Source organism: Elaeis guineensis, chromosome 3 (assembly GCF_000442705.2).
Source record: "Elaeis guineensis isolate ETL-2024a chromosome 3, EG11, whole genome shotgun sequence".
Lineage (NCBI taxonomy): Eukaryota > Viridiplantae > Streptophyta > Magnoliopsida > Arecales > Arecaceae > Elaeis > Elaeis guineensis.
Genome location: NC_025995.2, coordinates 2172334 through 2192517, shown reverse-complemented (window position 1 = coordinate 2192517; position 20184 = coordinate 2172334). Strand labels below are relative to the sequence as shown.

General features: G+C 37.0%; 1 protein-coding gene and 1 pseudogene across 1 annotated transcript; one reads left to right on the top strand and one right to left on the bottom strand.

Annotated features, from left to right (window-relative positions):
- The first annotated feature begins 1062 nt into the window (after nucleotides 1-1062).
- LOC105042428 (uncharacterized) lies at nucleotides 1063-5944 on the top strand (annotated as a pseudogene).
- Nucleotides 5945-8680: 2736 nt separating this feature from the next.
- LOC105042392 (probable glycosyltransferase At5g03795) lies at nucleotides 8681-12926 on the bottom strand. The gene is made up of 3 exons (XM_073253521.1): nucleotides 12398-12926; nucleotides 9611-10175; nucleotides 8681-9328 (listed from the first exon to the last, which is right to left on the bottom strand). The coding sequence occupies exons 1-3, from the start codon at nucleotides 12699-12701 to the stop codon at nucleotides 8794-8796; spliced, it is 1404 nt and encodes a 467-aa protein (XP_073109622.1). The 5' UTR covers nucleotides 12702-12926; the 3' UTR covers nucleotides 8681-8793.
- Nucleotides 12927-20184: the final 7258 nt, after the last annotated feature.

The window sequence follows — 20184 nt, the reverse complement described above, 5'->3', positions numbered from 1 at the left end:
TCCCATGAAAAACCCTAAAACCTACCTCTTCTATGAATTTTCGAAAAGTGTCTTTCCATGCGAAGAGATTTTTTCATTTTCTTTTCTCTTAAAATTCTAACCAAACAAGAGACTCCTCCACTTCTCAAAAATTACCTCTTCCCACCTCCACTTCCTATGAACCAAACGAGTCCTCAAGATTTCTTATTTACTTTCTTGGATCACACCGAAGATTTTGTGCTTTGGATTTTTCTTTTGTTTGAATGTTGGCGGTTTTCTGTCGTGACATACCTATTTTTGGCAGTCTTGCGGGCAGAATCGTAGTTAGAAGAGTTTTCTGTGTGGATTTAAGTTGGATTGTAGCTTATTTATTGCTCTGCTTTTCTCTTAGATCGCTGAAGTTGTGCTTTTTAGACCCAAAATAAAAAAGAAAAAAAAAACTTTTTTTTGGGCATCTCGGGGTTCTGCTTATTTTATTTTTTTGCTCTGCTTTGCTCCTAGGTTGCGCTAAAAGAATTTTAGAAAAATGGGCATCTCGGTTTTCTGCGTATTTCCATTTTTAAGATTTCCATTTTTTTGTCTGCAGTCTTGAACATTTTTTTTGTTGAAGAGAGAGTTTCTTACTTAGAGCCCAAGAATTTTCCAGATTTGTCTCTGCATTTACTTAAGTATTCCATGTTCCCGTCTTCCTTTTTTACGTGTTTATCATTATTGTTCTTTCGTTCCCTTTTCGGACTACTTGCCAACCATCTGGTCACCACTTGCCTGAAAGCGTCACTTGCATGGATCACTGTTGATTGATGTAATTTTGTTTGTGGATTTGTTGCTGATGTTGGTTTAGAATGATTTTGGTCTCATCCACCTATCAACAGCTTCTGTTAGTGCAGTGCACATCATCATTCAACAAATATATAATATTACATGCTGGAGTATAGTCTTGGCTGAGTTTCTTTCATATGCCCTTTCTTCAAATTTGTTTTGTGACCATTTCTTGTAAGCCCTTTCCAATTTTAGGTGCTGAATAACTCTTCTATTTGAGTTTGGTAGCAACAGACATTAATGATCTCTTTATTTATAACGTCCATAATGTTCACTTTCCATGGCAACATTGCATATTTTGAACCTGCATTCTAATTTTATGAATCCTGATATCAGGTCAATAGAAAGACTTGACAAGATTACTTCTTTGTTTGAGAATGGCAACAAATTGGACACCTCTACTCAGTGTTTTATTAATCTTGTGCTGGGCATTGATTGGAGAAGCAGAATATATGAAGTATAAAGATCCAAATCAACCGATGAATGTCCGGGCGAAAGATTTAATGAAGCAGATGACTGTTCCAGAAAAGATCGGTCAGATGACACAGATTGAGAGAGGTTGCATCAGCCCATGTTGTGAAAAACCACTTCATAGGTATGAGTCTAATTTTAATTTATGTACTATTTGTTATGGTGTAGAAGGACGGGCATTATTAGTCCCACATTGATTCTAAGTCAAGAGGACTCTAGTTTATATAGGAAAGGAACACCCATCCCACGTGCGGTTCTTTTTGAAAAATAAAATCGTGAGTCCCAATAGGCATAACAACGTATATAATGCAACAATTTTCCCACACAACATTGGTCTTGGGGCAACAAGGCAAGTGTACAGCAATTTTGAATTTACTGAAGTTTTGGTCACTTGATAAAATTCCACTTGTAGAAACAATGTCTGAGTTCTGCGGTTGTCATATTTCTATGGGTTTATACAGTGGTATCAAGACGGCACGCCTTCATTGCATCTCCATGTAAAACTACTATGTGGAATTGCTATTTTGCATGGATATAAACTTTGTCAATCAATGGTACTCTTTTTTTCCCCCTTCTGGAGCTGCTTGAGTTGCATCCACATGAACTTGCTTGGTGCATCTCAATTTATTTATTAATGTGCTCTCAATCCATATTTTCTTATTAAATACAAATACAATAAGCATAACCAGCAAGCCATTGTCCAAGCTATTCAAGGTCAACTTTTAAATCTTCCTATTTAGGGCTAATTAAATGCACATTTTATTTGTTGGGGAAAGAAATTAATGTTGATGTCTTTTTTTTATATAGTAATCAATCCAATAAGAGATGATTAAGACGACAAACTCCAGACTAATTAAAGGAAAAAAAGTGTTCACCCTTTTACAGTCAGTTTTGTTTGCTGCAGTCCCGTCATATCCCCTTCTAGTCAAACCAATCCGAATTCAGTAATTTCAAACCTTGAATAAGAAAATCCTGGAGCACTCACAAGAAAAGAATGTTTCTAGTTTCTTGTTGTGTCTGTGGTCTTACCAGTAACTTGCCTTTCATCAGGGATCCTGATCTTGCAAAAAGAATTGGGGCTGCAACCGCTCTTGAGATCAGAGCAACAGGCATTACTTACGCTTTTGCTCCATGTATTGCGATAAACATCAAAACCAATACTTCCAGTAAATTGTTGTTGTAGTTTTGAATTTTCAATACAGAATACCTTTTGGAAAAGAATTTTTCAATATTGGAACATAATAGAGTTAGTTTTTTTTGCAGCACCTCTTTGTGCTCTCTGATTATGGATTTGTTTGAGATGTTCAGGTTTGTAGAGATCCAAGGTGGGGTTGATGCTATGAAAGCTACAGTGAAGACCACAAGATTGTCCAAGCAATGACTGAGATCATCCCTGGTTTACAGGGAGATCTCCCTGTAAATTATAGCAAGGGTTTCCCTTATGTCGCTGGAAAGTAAGGGATTTAAATCTAATAAGCATTTAAATAGAGAGTGTCCTGTTAGTATGCTTGTTTATTTCACACTATTATTTGCCACCTAGTCTTGATTTTGTGTTGTATACCGAAACTTCTTAATCATTCCAGTCAAATTTATGTTGTTTAATTTTTGCATATAACATTTTGCTATTTGTAAGATTCATTGGTTTGAGAGCATCTAGATCTCATGTTCTAAAAGAAAAGAAATACAACAGATAATGCACCTAAACAAAATTTTTCAAATTCTAAGTTGGAGCTTAGTAGCTCCAACTTTACCATAGCATAGTAAAGAACTCATAAAGAAATTCTCTAGAGCTCAAAATAAAGCTTATGTGGTTTAATTGTTATGTCTGTCATAGCTGGCATATTGACACTGATGGCATTGCATATTTGGTAAATCAAGAAGTCTAATAAAATAATAACTGGTTGGACAGGAACAATGCAGTGGCCTGTTCCAAGCACTTTGTTGGTGATGGTGGGACACATAATGGGGTCGATGAAGGTAATACCATAATCGATGAGCATGGACTTTTCAGCATCCATATGCCTGCTTACTGTGACAATCGCCAAGGGTGTCTCTACGGTCATGGTTTCTTACTCTAGCTGGAATGGAGTGAAAATGCATGCCAACCGTGGTCTAATCACAGGCCGCCTCAAGAATAAGCTGGGTTTCAAGGTAGAGATAGATGTTTGCTAAAGCTTTTTCCTTTTTCTTTTTTTTTTTTTTTTTGGTTTTCTTTTGAGAATAAACGTTCACTAAATATTGTAATATTAGCCTAGCCAACTCCAATTTTGATCATTGCTTGCATTAATTTTTAGTATTAATGTTACATTACTGAATGTTTAATGGTGATAAAATTTCAGGGCTTTGTCATATCGGATTGGGAGGGCATTGATAGGATTACTAGTGCACCTGGTGCAAATTATACTCACCCTGTTCTTGCTGGCGTCAATGCCGGTATTGATATGGTCAGTATTTCCTTCCACTATAGAAAGTCAATAGCTGTTGTTACCATTGTGCTGTTGAAGGATCAAGAAAATATTATCACAATAGCCTGTTGAAGTACTATGGCTCTAATGTGGGGACCTGCCTTTTGTTACAATGTGGGGAACTACCGTTTGCATCAATTTTCGAAAACTCGAATGGCATTGAGGTACCCAATACCCATTGACCTGTCTGAAATACAAAAGTTGATGACTCAATATCACAGCAGAGGATGCTAGAAGATTAAGGATCTTGCTATTTGTTTTGTTTTCTTTGGAACATTATTCATGAGGTTATTTGAGGAAATACTAGACATTTATCAACACTCAATCATGGAACAATTTTCATAGTTCCATGTTCACCGATCAATTTTTTACTTTCCATCTACTATTTTTGTATCCTCACATTTTCTCTTGGGGGGTGTAATGCAGGTAATGGTTCCTAATGATTATGCTCGGTTTATTGACACTTTGACATCCCTTGTGAACAAGAAGTTCATCCCCATGAGCAGAATTGATGATGCTGCAAGAAGGATTTTGTGGGTGAAAATCACCAAGGGTCTCTTTGAGGACCCCTTGGCTGATCTTAGCTTTGTTGATCAGCTTGGGAAAAAGGTTACTTGCTTTTCAACCTGCTGTTTTCATGTTATTTGATCATCCCTAATTCTTCTTGTCCTTTTATTAAAAAAAAAAAAACATCCTGATCATCAAACTACTGCCACTTTTGTGTTGAATGAAAATGCTTGTTTCTTACAACTATTGGATCTTGTACAGGAGCACAGAGAATTGGCAAGGGAAGCTGTAAGGAAATCACTTGTGCTGTTGAATAATGGGAAATCTACTAACAAACCATTACTACCCCTCCCTAAGAAGGCACCAAAGATTCTTGTTGCTGGAAGTCATGCAGATAACTTGGGCTCCCAGTGCGCTGAGTGGACAATTGAGTGGCAAGGAGGTACCGGCGAAATTACAGTCGGTGCGTTCACTAAAACATCCCTTATTGTTTTTTTCTGTTTATCATTTTTGACATATTTTTATGTTTTAGGTTAATCATGTCCCTAATATGTTAATATGATGTAAATACTTTGCATTTGGCATAATTGTTCAAATAGCATTATGTTACTCAGTAACAAAAGATTATGCAAGCTTTTTTTTTTTTTTTTTTTTCCTGGAGAGGAGAGTTAAAAACTATGAGATACACAGCCATGATTGCTGTTGATCTATTATTGTCAAAGGTACTAATGATCAACAATACAGAAGTACAATTTTTGCGATCCTACATCTTTCTTCTGTTTTTTGAAACCCTAAAGCCTCATGAGGTACATCCCCAGGTATTGCTTTATATTGTAACCTCCTGGTATCTATTTTATATCTTAGTTCCACTTGCCCTCATCAAAAATCCATCACTCAATATTGCAACCCTTTCCAGAAATGTTTATTACTTGCAAGACGTTGATTTAATGCTTCTCCAGTCCCAAGCTTAGATTGCTATTCACGGTGGTGTAATGCTTGCTTTTGAAGCAGTGTGTACAGAACAAAAAATTTAGCATTTCCTGTAAGATTTTGCTAGCTGGTTCTGAGTGATCATTTTTATTTAGTTTCAATAGCTTCAAAGCTATCTATCTCACAAGAGTCTCATTTTGGAGATGAGCATGGAAAGCATGAAAAATCTTGGAGTAAACTCGCCGATAAATTGTTATTGCTCTACAGGAACCACCATCCTTAATGCCATTAAATCTACTGTGGACCCTGCGACCAATGTTGTGTTCTCTGAGAACCCTGATGCCAACTTTGTCAAGAGTAACAACTTCTCTTATGCCATTGTTGTTGTTGGGGCACACCCCTAAGCTGAAACGTATGGAGACAGCCTCAACATCATCATTCCTGATCCCGGCCCCTGCACCATCCAGACGGTCTGCGGTGCTGTCAAATGCATAGTTGTCATAATCTCTGGCAGGCCTGTTGTGATTGAGCCCTATGTTACTCTGATATATCCACTTGTGGCTACTTGGCTTCCTGGTTCTGAAGGCCAGGGTCTTGCTGATGTCCTTTATGGGGATTATGGATTTACTGGGAAACTTCCTCGCACCTGGTTCAAGTCTGTCAACCTGTTGCCCATGAATGTTGGTGACAAGAGTCATGATCCATTGTTCACATTCAGATTTGGCTTAACAACTAAGCCAAGAGTAGGGGTGCGATCTGACCTGATTTCTTGATCGGATCTGAATATTGGACTCAAACCCAGTCTAATAAAAAATCGGATTGGGTCGGATCCATATATAACCCAGCCTCGATCCATGAAATATAGGGTTTGAGTCCAGGTTATAAATAACAAGATCAATAACTACCAAATAAGGCTATTATGGTACTATTTTGTATAGCAACGCTGCCTGATGATTTGTTTTTCTTCAATGTGCTCTTTATTATTGGCTTATATATCAATTTTTAGACTGTCAAGCAGATGCTGAATCTATTACTTATTTTTAACCCATATCTAGTTCTACTTATATTATTATTCTTGTTGATGTTTCTAATGAAGTCTATGAAACTAAAATGAGTATCAAGACCCAACTAATGAGAGTATGTAAAAAAAGAGTACCAAGATGTTTGACATAATTCAAAGAGCTAATGATGACAGCCAACAACCTTTGATCAGTAGGATCTTGGTTCTTTTTCAATCTATATATATTAAGTCTAAACGAATGAAGATAGGAGAAAGTCGGAGAGTTCTATTTTATCCATTTTTAAATATGCTTCTATCACTTCTATAATATTAGATGAACAAATATTCTAATTCTACTTTCATCGTGCTTCTTTTTAATATATATTTAAAACCTTGAATGAGGTTGATGGAGCAGTAAAAATATGAGTTTAAAAGAATCATCTTTCAAAGAACTGAAAGATTGTAATTATGAAAACAAATGAAGAAATAAAAGAAATTAAAAAAAAAAAGTAGAGCTTTGAACTTAAATAAATAAAGGAGAACAAAACCAAAGAAGATAATCATGGCGGGTCATGTATTAGGTTGATTTGGGTCTTGTATCAAGTTCGGATCAGATCGGGTCAAGTCATTTATTTTCAGACCTAAATCAACCTAAAAGTCTCCATGAGTCTGATCAAGTCAGGATAAAATTCAGTAAATCTAAATCCGATCCAGAAAATAGAACGAATCCAATTTTAGAACTTAATCCGAATCCGTAGGTCTTTTAAAATAATTCGGATCAGATTTATATGTGTCGGATCGGATCGGGTTATAGATCAATCTGATCCATTTGCAGCTTTAGCCGAGAGCGATAAGGTAGAGATCAAATTCCAGCAGACATCTGTAATGAATATTTTTCTTATTTTTCATATTGTAGATGTTAAAAACAATTATCTGATGACGGCATTACTCCATATATCTGATGTTAAATTAATGAGATAGATAGTTCCTCTTCAGTCAGGTTTTCTGCTTTTGGTTTTGGAAATAAAATATATTTATGGAAATCGGATGAGTGTCGATACATTTCCTGAAGAAATTCCCAAAGAAGCGGGTAAATCGGTGTTGACAGCTTGTTTGGTGTTGTTTTTAATTTTTCTAAAAAAAATATTTTTAAAAATGGATTTATTTAAATTCTTAACTAAAAAAATTCTTTTATATCTTTAAAATTTGCTAATCATATCTGCATAAGTGCATTTCATAGTTGGGTTTACATCTCATAAAAGAACAAGCAGGAAGTTAATTTTTATTTTATCTTCTCTTAGAATAATATTTTAACTTCTGCTTCAGATGGATCACCAGAATCTTCTTTTGCAATATTTGGTAACAGAAAGAAAAATTCATAAATAAGATTTTTGGATAAAATTGGTCCCAAGATTTTCTCTAACTACATAAAATTTTCCTCCTCAAGAGTTAGCAGTATTGTAAAGACAAGCAAAGAAGCCTCCAGTTGGCAATTTAGTTAAGAATTATCACAGACAAATAGAAAAAGAAAGTTTAACAACTTTCTCACTTTTTTTTTTTTTTTTTACTTGAATCAAAAATTTAAATTACTTTCTTTTCTTTTTAGCATAGATGACAGTTTTTTTGTTTTTTTACTTGAGAACTGAAACTATGTTTTGTAAATTTTAAAAATATAAATATTTATTTGGTGTGGCAGATTATTTTAAAATTTTAAATATAATTTTTATCCACGATAACAATGATGGTGATAATAATGATAATAATGACAATGATGATGGGGATGATAGCAGCAACTATAGCAATATAGCGGTGGCGATTACGACAGCAATGATAATAGTGATAATGGTAACGATGATAGCAACAATATGTAAGAAGAGGGGGTGTGGGACGGTAAAGCAGTAAACTCCTGAAGGTAGATAGATACATCCAACATATATGGATAATTGGCGAGTTAATGGCAACCATAAGTATAGCAAGCAGGAGAAATAAAATAAAAACTGTTTCTTTTTTTTTAAATATTTTTAATAACTTTCACTTTTCATTGGAGCATTATGAGTTTTTTAAAATATAAAAAATGAAAAATATAAACGAAACACTCTATCCAAAAAGTTTTTTATCGTGTTTTTATATTTTAGTTTCTAAACACTGGAAGTGAAAGGGTACGGTAATACTAAACATGACCTTAGTTTTTTTTAAAGATTTTTTTTTCATAATTTAAAAGTTTCAAAAGAATTTTTTTTTTTTTTAAGAAACACCAAATTGAGGAGCTTGTTTCTTGATTAGGAATCAAAATGACAATTTTGGTACTGCCAGTTCATTAAAAATACTCCGAATTGCAGTCCTTTCCTGAAGGTTTAAAGGGAGACAAGGCATTTTTGCTAAGTAGATATAATAATGATGTTTTATAATTGACTCAAATACTAGAATAAGGGAAGAACCTACCACATGGTTGATAACTGAATAGCCCTGCTTTTAGGAAGAAAAGAAGAAGAAGAAGAAGAAGAAAGGCCCTGCATGACTTTGTGATCCTACAGCCAGCATGTCCAAGAAAGGCTTGGCCATCATCTCATAGACGTGATGCTAACTTGTTATTGCCCAACACTGCGATCCATACAGATATTTTTATGTGCAGTTCATAGCACTACTATTGTGACTCGACGTCTCTGAAGTCCCAGAAACAGAAAATTTTACAGCACTCCGACGGAGCCACAATTCATACATTACCATGCAAAAGGCATCATAATCTACTGGGAGACTATGCCACTGGAAATGCTTGCGCACCTCGAATACATTCTTTTGCAACATTACATACTGCTCCGGGCTTACATCATGGAGAATTTTCTTAAGTAGTGGAATATCCAAGGTAGCAACGACAATAGAGAAGCTCTTCCAGTTCAGTATATCAGCAAAGGGTAGATCGTAATGGTTGGCGATTACCACCGGCACACATCCAAAGTAGATTGCATCGCCAATCCTTGCAGTGTTCACTTCAAAACCCTTGACATGGAGGCAGAATTTGCTGTTAAGAAGCCCCTCCTTGTATGGAGTCGTGACATGGCCAGCATGGACGAAGATCTCAGAATCATTTCCCCAGGCTTCAATAAGTCTTTTGCGTATAGGAGAGTTAACTGATCCAGAAAAGAAGGCTAGTCTGGCCCTGGAATGCTCAGAAGAAAACATGCATCGAGTCGATACTACAAAGGGAAGGTAGTTGAACAAAAACTTGACATAATAACTTAGAACTACGTAGTAATCCTATATATTATGGTAGTTTCAGAATGGGAGAGCAAAATTTAAATGGCAGGGAGAAAGGTCACAAATGCATGAGGAAAAGGGGGAATAAGAAATCTATATGGGATTTGCATTACAAGCACCCTTTCAGTTTTCAATCCAATTGAGAGCGTTATAACGGAAAATGCATTTAAGAGTTGGTTTTTACCTTTTCGATGAAAATATATTTGGTGGGGTTCCATGTCTAGGCCAAATCTGGGGCAAAGATGCATCCTTGTGTGCAACATATCCAGAGAGAAAATAATTAGAAGAGCATACAACTTGAATTGCATTCAATCTAACTTCTTCTGCTTTCTCCATTGCAGACCTTCCAACGGAATGGCAAGCAACATAAAAATGGTTGGCACCACCAGATTGGTTCCAATAAGGGTAGTTCTGCTTAATATCAGTCATATAGTTGCGTATAAACTCTGATATGCCTCCAACATCAACTCTTGGATCATGACGCAACCTTGCAATTGAGAAAGGTAAGAAGAAGAGATCAGCCTCCAATGGATCCTTAGTTATGAAATGACTTTGCATAAGAGCCTTTTTAAAGTAACTTTCACTAGCATAGTTTCCACCAGGTTCAAAGTCCACCGGGAGAAGGGCATGTGCAAATGGATGGTCTTTGCTATGTGGGTATACAAAAACCTTAAAGCTTCGGTTCATCTCCTTATAGTCTTCAGTAAATATATATTTATCATGAAACACCTGATTGTTAAAACCTTTACCTGAAAGGTGGAAACTGTTTCATGAACATTGAAAAAGAAAGAAGAAAAACAGAGTATTTACCAAGTTACTTAACATGTAGTGATTATTAAAAAAATTCTTTGTATCAAGAAATAAAACATTACACAAGACACAGAGAAACTTAGAGGAAATTAAACGAATCAAAGAGGATCACCGAAAGACACTTTTCCCGCATGCAGGCATTTACTTGTAAAGGAAAAGAAAAATCTTTTCTTAGTTCGTTACCTCAATAAGCTAGTAAGTTTAAAAGGTCATTCTATTTTAGGGAAATTGGCCATGAATAGGCAAGTGGGGAAGCACAGGTAATTCAGTGAACCTAGATGGATTGGACAGAAGTCTGCTGTTCATATTCATGTCTGAACAATTTGTCAAAAGAAATGGAGGTCAAAAGTTCTTATAGTACATATCAATTTCTCCTGGCTGCCCATACACGTTTTTCTACAAACATTATCATATAAAAAAGTCAAATTAGAAAAAGGCAAGCTCCCCTGGAGGTCCCAAAATCTAATCTACATGTTAGTACACGCTTTAACCATAGAGTTGGATAGAAATTAGTATAGAAATTAGTAAGTAAATTAAGTTGTGAATTACATGGGGAAACTTCACTTGTATCAAATTTATTTAATGTAGATCGGACACATGAGGTAATTTTGCTTGTCTTCTTAACTCATGCTAGGACCCCAGTAAAAAAAATTCCAGGACTATAGATTTTTGCTGCAAAATGAAACTAATAAGTAGCACATCTCTTAAGGCACCTCTTCTTATAAAAGTTTTGTGCCAATATAATATCAATTGAAATATCATTAGCTTTGCAGTTAAGAAAAATTGTCAGCACGAGATGAGATCTTCCAATTGATGTGAAGCTGATTGATACAAAGCATCTTACTGTTTCAACTCAAGGAGAACATGAGCCCATGCAGTGCTTTCTATTCTGACAAGAAGTAACATGACAAGAACTACAATGAATTATTAATATTTGTGATACGTGGCACCTAAGGTTATTTGTTTGTTTGGTCCAAAAGACAGCTACATAATAGTCATGTCCAAAGATTAGTTTTCAAACTAGTGGAGACAGATAACGAAGTCGGTGGAGCAAAATTAAAGAAATATCTTGAGCTGTCCAAGTTCCAGAATTTCATGATCAGATAGTATTAGTTCCTTGCTTAAGAGCACAAAGAATGCAAGGAAAAAGCAGCAATAAAATATCTTTCATGTACAAGCAATTACTATGTGCATATGTCTCTATGTATACATGTGCAGTTTTGTGTTTGTCATATGTGCAGGTGGGCGGGTTGGTGGATGAAGAAAGTGCTCTGAGCTTTGGAGTCGGACATGAGTGTCTATTCTCATATTCATCGTCTAAGTGCCCTCCAAACAACCTTAGAAAACGGAAAGTTGAGGAAGTTGCAAAAACTTTAACTCTGTCGGTTCCGTAGGCCATCAAGGGAGGAAGACCATCAAGTTTTAAAATAAGAGAAAAAATATGTGCTTCATTTGGAAGAATTTATTAATTTCCTCAGTTCTCCAATTTAATCAGGCTTTTCACCGATTACTTTGTTTGAAAGATAGTTAATGCAAATTATTTTTCATTAAAGAAATTCTAAAACTTGAACAGCAAGGACTTCTATATATGCTTATATTCTGTCCTTCATAACCACCGACAAGACGGTCGATCACATTATGACTTCTCCCAGGTTGAATTAAATTCAATTAGAATTTGGAAAAAGTGTTCAAAGTTTTCGAAGTGATGTGGAGATGTTCCGACTTCATTGGAGGTTTGCTAATGCCTTGCAAGAACAAACTAGGCTTGCCCATAATGTCAATATTCCATTTAATTGACCACAGCAAGGGAAATTCAAAATCTTAGTTGCCTACCACCATTTGTGATAAAAAAAATAGAACAAAACCAGCAGAAACCGGTAAAATTATAGGAGAGGAACTCAAATCTTCATCCAATCCACCCAAAGACCCTTAATACAAAGCTAATTGAGTGCCCTAATAGTTCAGTAAACTCATCCATGAACAATGCACCACTTCATCAAACCACATCTTCTCTAAAAACAATCTTCCAATCCCACCACAGTACCCGCCAAGAATCAAACCACGACAGAAGAATCACAAGAAAACCATCAAAACAAATGACAAAAAACAGTAACAAAACCTCAAAATAAAAGATTAAAAAAAAAAAAAAAAAAAACCGCACCTTTGGAACCAAATTGTCGCCTAGACCTCGAAGACTGATCGATCCTGCCTTCCAGACCGCTCGCATCCCAAAAAGGCGACGCCTTTTCCGAACCCGGCGACCGGGGCACATCAGAAACGCCAGTGGCGAGAGACGGGGGATCCTGGTGGATCGAGGGAGGAAAAAGGGCGGAGCCGAGTGAGGATGTGAGGCGAAGACGGGTGTTGTGGAGATGGAGGAGGTAATTGGAGGTGGAGGAGATGTAGACCAGGAGAAGGATGGAGGTGAGAAGGGTTACGCCCGTTGGCACAAAGAAGCGCCTCATTGGCACCGAGGGGGAGGAAGAAGAGCTAGAGCAGGAGGACACTGCAGAGGGAGTTTTGAGGGATCTGGGGGTTGGCAGGGGTTTTATGCTGCGTTTGGGGACCACTAATTCGTTTGGGGTTTTATGGTATTAATGAATTATATGATTCAGTTGCTCTGCTGGTGAGTAATTTAATGGCGACAAAACAAGAAAGTACATATGCTTATTAATGTTTTTGAGGGATGTAGCGGTGAACTGGTGACATTTCTTTCATCATTCACTACTCTACTCAGTCGCTTTCGTGTTTTTTTTTTTTTTTCCCCTCAACAAGATGAACAACTTAAAAATAATAAATATAAAATAAATAAAACGCTACTTCCTCGCATCTAAAAAAAAATTGCTTTATAAAGTAAATTTTACCATGAATTGCACCCGTCCAATGAATGAACGAATTTCCATATATCACTTTGCATGCCAATTATGCAATTCTTGGATTTTGCTAGTGAACTGTATATACTGTAGAATTATATATCTATTAAACCCAAATAAGAGAAAAAGATCAATCAAATTTTTTATCAAAATAATATTAATTTTAAAAAATTATTAAAATAATATTTTTTAAAATTATTTAATAAAATATTGTTTAAAATAAAATCACTTTATGGTAGAACGGCTTTTCATACTGACTCACCATTCTTATCGCTAAATGGGGAACAGATAGAGCACACACTAAGTCGTCCTATCATAGGACGTCTATATGGATTGCCTTATAGTAGGGCAACTCTATAAATTATCTTTTTATAGGACGACTTTAAAACGTCCTACTCTTCCCACTAGCACGGTGGCAACTTGGTATGGGTGGACCTATGGATTGACCCCTGCTGTACTACAAACCAAAACAGAAAACTTATTTTCATAAGTACAGCAAAGATTGACCCATGAGTTGGCCCTCAACGGAAGGGTCGTCTCTTTTTGCATGCCGATCTTAAAACGTCCGTGCTAATGCACCATCCAAAAAGGGACAACCTAGTGGTTGCCCTTTCATATCTAAAACTAATTTTCTCTCAATTTTAATTTCTGAAACTTTCAAAAGATATTATTTGTATCTCTAACTCGATGAAATGCTAATTTCGGCTTTCTCCAAGCATCTTTATCTATTCAAAAAATTTTAATTTTTTTGTGATTCAAATTCAAATTTCTCCAACTTTATTTATAATTAATATGACAAGATATCTTAGAAATGATGGACAATCCTAAACTCTAACCATATAATCTGTATCAAGCTCAACAATTATTTTTTTCTGCAACCAATAATAATTTTATCATATGCATTTAGATTAAATAAAACTTATAACATTAATTTCAAATTATGTAAACCAATAGTTGATCTTTATAAACTCTGTTAGTAAAAAGAAATATGTACAAGTATTACACCTATCGAGAGGTGTATACACTAAAATATTGGGGTCTCCACTGTGTTTGCCTCTCATAGACACAAGTCACTTCTGGCTGCTATCATGATGGCTTAGGCATGACATCGATCGATAGAGAAGAAGGTGCTGGCATGATCAGCCTATCAACATGTACCCGACGTCTACCTCGAGAAACCCTCAGTCTACCCCAGCCTCTAGCCCTCCCATGTGTATCATCAACATGCCGATCTTCAGGTCCGTACGACATGTCTCCTGGCTCACTCATCCTCTGAGACATAAACGTATCATATATTGGAAAGGTCGAAGTTCCAGAAGCTAGGATATGAGGTATGCTAGACATATGATAAGGTACTCGGATTATCCGTCGATGGTGCAGTCTGAAGTTGTCTATCCTCGGAGACGACTCGCATAATATCGATAAGGCCATTTATAATATCAGAAGCGCTCGATCCTTGCACCCAATAGTGATCGAATGGAAGTCATTCCTTATCCGATGGTATAGCGACGTGATCCTCTGAAACTGTTAGTATCAAAAAAAAAATATTATTCATAAGTATGACAATAACAATATAATAAAATGAGACCAAAGTAAAATGTATTTACCATAATGTCCATCACGCTGTCCGAAGGATAGAACTTCATCTCGAACCACTTACTCATCAATGGTGAGATGAATCGTCTAGTAATGCTCTTGTACCACTCTAGATATGGATCATAATAATCCATCATTGAAAGCATGGGTCGATCAGCCACAATCAAATCCTTCCATCGCTCCCATGCGTCAATATGCTCCCGATGCTCTCGAATCAAATCATGGTGATGCTGCCCTCGTTGATCCAAACTGTGGAGAATATCACAAGTATTGCATGGTGGGGGGATGCCCTGATATATGCCAAACTGTCATATTACACGCTCCGAATAGTAGATCTCCACGATGTCGAAGCAAATAAGAGATGCACGTATCCTCCATATATGCTGATCTGATCAGTATATCTCAGACAATGTGGCTAATATCTCTGATGTGTAAGGCAACAACACCATCTGATTGTTACGCTGCTGGTCAAGCTGATCCCTATATTATATGACTATATATGGCACCGGATTGCTAGCACCAGTCAGTCGAGTCCTCTATCTGTCCAAAATAAAGTCAATATATTATTATGTGAAAATATCTAGTCATTTATCATATAAAATCAATGCTACTGTTACATACCTGCATCCCAGTGGATCAACCTAGTTGTGCTGTATGCTACCAAATGGGCTCTCAAAACTAGCATTATCCTCATCTAACAGGCCATGTCCTACTATATCACCTCCTGCCACCAACTGGTGGGCTCCTACCCTAGGGAGTATCCTATTGGGCCATCCAACGTGTAAAATGTTCCCATACCCAAAGCTACAGCAACACTAATAGTCCAGCTATCTTACGTGCATCTGATCTGGTGGCTCTACAGAACTCACAATACAAGAATACTAAGATAGCTCTATCCCAACTCAACTGTCCACATGCATCGAAATCATGTAGTAAGGGTAAATACAACAACTACATATGTGAACCAGACTTATCGATGAATAGATAGCCATCGATAAGGCAAAGAATAAATGCTCGAGCATGCCTCCACACTGTCTCATCATCTGCATCATCCGATAAGTAGTGGAATGTGTCACGAAGCCAGTGAAATCTCAACAAAAATCTAAACAACATCGACTCTGACGGTCTAATCCCAAATAACTCCTCACATAGATCCGATCAGATGATCTGTGCAGTACTGGTGACGGCAGGCCTGCAAACTCATAATTTGAGAAGAACAGCAATGTCCTGTAAAGTGATTGTCATCTCTCTGACATGCAGGTGAAAAGTATGAGTCTCCTGATGCCATCATTCTACCATGACTATGATAAGAGCCCAATCCAACTGTATATCGCATATTCTAAATATTTCATAAAAACCAGTGATATGAAGATGTTGGGAATAGTGTCCCAAAGCCAATCGTCAGTCTGTTGACGGTTGTGCTCCTTTTATATTAGTACATGAATTATAAATAAATAAAAGTTATTTTGATATTTTTTAATCACAAATTTTTCATCTTCTAATGAACTCCTGTGTTGTGGTGAAATCCTTAGGACTATTTAGACTCGACAAAGGAGGATTTGTCGCTTAGTCCTTAAACCTGTTCGCGACCAAATGATACGTTGTTACCAAGGACGACAACGTTTATCGAGCATAGGTCGTTGTGTGCCATATGGATTGGTTGTCCTCATAACCAAGGAGTGTAGAGACATTGGTATGACATACAGGTGAGATGTAATGGTACATCTGCACTGAACGTGACCGACTCTGGAGCTATTTCTACTGTCAAGATTTGCTCCGATGGGATATGGGTATAACTGTCCCTCCGACCTGAGACCGCCACGGTGACTTGCAGGTAACTCACTGCACTTAGGCACTGGACTACCTGAATTTCTAATTCAGTGACGGAAGGCTGCTGGGTGTAGTCAAGTACTTGACTTGTCGGTGCATGTGTCAAGATGGGATTGACCACTCCAGTTTAGGAGCTGTGTACAGTCGTGTTTCAATTTAGCAAAATCTTGGCCAGGGTAGTCCTAGTGAGGAGTCACAGGACTGTTTGAGTTGAACATGACTCGGATGATCTAATCAAGGTTGACAGTTTAACCCTGAGTCATCCTAAACATAGGGGTCAAAAGGGATGAATTATACAGTAACCATATTCACATAGGTTCTGAGTGTTGCGATTGCAACCATTCGATTTATCCGGACGTCGGGTACCATTGCTAGATGGTCACTTCGAATAGTACAGGAATTGGTTCCTGTGCTACCGGTTTAGGTTCGAACCTGTGGGGTCACACACATTAGAGGTTTCTTTCTGATCTGATGGCTGATTATGAGTCTTATGTGTTTGAGACTCTATAATTGAGAATTAGGATTCTCTGATCATGAGTTCCACACATTTTGGGTACCGGGGTCAAAATTTTGAATTTCAAATTTTGAATTTGAAATTTGAACTCTTCGATCAAGGTTTCATATTGATGAACTTTGATACCCGATTGCCCATCAGATTTGGACTCAATAATTATGAGAGGTTTTATTAGTGATTTGATCGCTAATTAACTCAATTTGATTGAGTAATTATTTTTGGATCAAGTCCAATTGAATTGGATTCAGTTGGGTTTGACCCGATTAGGTTAAGAGTTGACCTAATCGTCGAGATGGTTTGGTCCCTGATTTAATCAGGGGTTGGACTTAGTCAATTTTTAATTTGATTAAGATTTTATTGAGCCTAATTAAGCCTAATTAAGTTGGATTTAATTTAGTCTAATTGTGCTTAACCTATTTTGATTAGGTTGGTTCAATTAAGATCAAACCACCATTTGAATTTGAATCCTTCAAAATTCAAAATTTAAAATTTAAAGATTGAAAATTTGAAATTTGAAATTTGGTTGAAATCTCAAATTTGAAATTTAAAATTTAAAATTTAAAATTTAAAATTTGAAATTTGAAATTTGAAATTCAAAATTTTAATTTTGAAATTGGTATATTTAGATATACTTGATCCAAGTAGCAAGTAATCTAATTGGGTTGGTTGCCATGGCCGTCCGGTCATAGAAGAAAAGTAGGGTTTAAAGGCCCTCTCTTCCCATTCGATGGGGTCTCCTATGACGGTAGGAGAGCCGATGCAATTATATCCCATGCCGATGAAGCAGCGAAAGGACTTAATTATAAAATTTATCATGAATGTGTTAGATTAGATCTAAAAAAAAATTTATGATTTATTTTGAGTTATTTTCTGTTATGAAATGAGCAATAGGATTGCTGTTTATGAAATGTGCTGACCCATTTGTGAAATGAGTCAACACATTTGGTGAACAAAAAATAAAATCTTTCAAAATTTGAAAATTATTTTTGAAATGCCAAACCCTGACCCATCAGCCCAAGTACTTAATTAAAAGAATTAAGTGTTGTCTAGTAGATCTAGAATTGTGAATTAAGACCTAAGACAATTGTATAAACTTGTGGGTCAATGGGTTAGATGAATTAGGTCCACAATTGGGTTAGACCTAAGGTTAGCTTAAAAAAATAGACTAAATGGAGTAATTGGTCAAATCTAATCAAAAATTGAATTAGATTAGGTCAAAGATACTCTAGACTCAACTTCAATAGTTGTAGTTGAATGGGTCCATGTCTTTAATTAGACCAAGATGGACTTAATTCATGGCTACGCGGTGGAGCCCTATTTACTAAGTTGATCAAAATTAAAACTAATGAACCGGTTGGTGTCTAAGGTAAGTTCGGCAATTTTGACCAGTGGTTCTTAAGCAGGAGCTACTCGCATTGATTCGATCATTGACGAGTTAATGGCAAATCCCCACCACTGATCTCACTTACCTGGCCAATCTGGTAAGTTAGATTTTGATTAGATCACTTGGTGATTAGAGCTCACCCATGTCATTAGGTAAATCAGTGTGACTAATTTAGGTGCTCCTAATGCCAGCTTTAATTAAATTCTTTTTTTTTTAATCTGACTTGGTGAAGTCAGTGGGAGGATTGAAATTGGCTGGATGATTTCTTCTCTACTATCCTTTAATAAAATCCTCAAAAATTATTAGGTCTCTAAAATGATTAAGTTATAATGATAACTAAGTCAATGCTTCCCATTAAGTGAGTGATAATGGGTCCATTAGTTCAATGATCATTGGAGGCCCAAAGGCCTGGTGCTCATTGGCTAATGAAATTATCATTCATAATATGATAATTTGGTTGAGTCTTTCTGATGGTGGTTAGGTTGGTCGGTCAAAGTCGGGCCTGATCATTTATTGGTCTGATTCATCAAATTAAGTCATGTTAATGGTAGGATCTAACCAGATCTTTTCAGTGGAGGCCAAAGCCTACTGATTAGGTTCTGGGGCAAAATCAATTACTAGAAGTTGTTTAGAGAAACAACTGGTTAAGAACCTACCCATAGATGCACATGGGTTGACCAACCAAAGTTGGGCTCGTGTGTAGTCTGTGTGGATTCTAGTACCCATTAAGGAATTAAAGTAATTCCTCGAATTGGAGGTTGAGGCTACCAGTTCGTAAAAATATTAGAAAAAACTTTAGACTAAAGTTCAAGTCTTTAGTATTAATTTATGTACTAATAGAGGTCTGGTTTTCCTTTATACAGCTATGGCCACTACCCTGTCGCTCCGGTCATTATTAGATAATGACAAGCTCATGGGACCTAATTTCGATAGCTGATATCGAAAATTGAAAATCGTCCTTGAGCATGAGTGGATCCTTTATGTAGTAACGGATCCAGCACCTGAGGAGCCAGCTCCGAATGCTAGTAAGACGATCCGAGACACTTACCAGAAGTGGCTCAATGACCGCACTACCGTCCGATGTATTATGCTGGCAGCAATGAATGACGAGTTCAGCCGCAGATTTGAGAATGCCCAGCCACAGGAGATGCTTCAAATGTTGAACGACTCCTTTGGCACGCCTGACGATGTTGAAAGGCATAAAACTAGTTGTGCCATTTTCAATGCTCGGATGAGGGATGGGGCCTCAGTCACTGATCATGTACTGTACATGATCGAGATGATTGAGCACCTGAGCAAATTGGGTTTTTCTCTGCACGAGTAGCTCGGTAAGGATGCGATCCTTAATTCCTTGCCCAAGTCCTTCCTCCTATTCCTTACTCATTTTCGAATGACAAAGCCTGCAGTAAACTACCACGGGTTGTTGGGGTTGCTGCAGAACTTTGAGAAGGATCACCAGCTCCATAAGGAATCGGTGAATGTAGTAGGAGGGTCTTCTTCTCGTCGTCGACCCTTTGGGAAGGGGAAGAAGAACAAGAAGAAGAAGAACAAGAAGGTGCAGCCTCATGCTAGGATGATTGCACAGGGTCAGACCAAGAAGCGCAAGCCCGACCAGAGCCAGGCGGAGTGCTTCTTTTGCAAGAAGCAGGGGCATTGGAAGAGGAACTGTCCTCAATACATTGCCTCCCTGGACCCGAACAGGCCGAAGAAGAAGCAAGGTAATTATATGATAACTCCTTGCAACTTTTTCA

Excerpts from the sequence above, each read along its gene's own strand:
- LOC105042392 (XM_073253521.1), bottom strand. The coding sequence starts at position 12,701 with ATGAGGCGCTTCTTTGTGCCAACGGGCGTAACCCTTCTCACCTCCATC. Across the intron at positions 10,176-12,397 it reads GCGACAATTTGGTTCCAAAG|GTAAAGGTTTTAACAATCAG; the intron begins GTGCGGTTTTTT and ends TCCACCTTTCAG. Across the intron at positions 9,329-9,610 it reads AATATATTTTCATCGAAAAG|GGCCAGACTAGCCTTCTTTT; the intron begins GTAAAAACCAAC and ends TGAGCATTCCAG.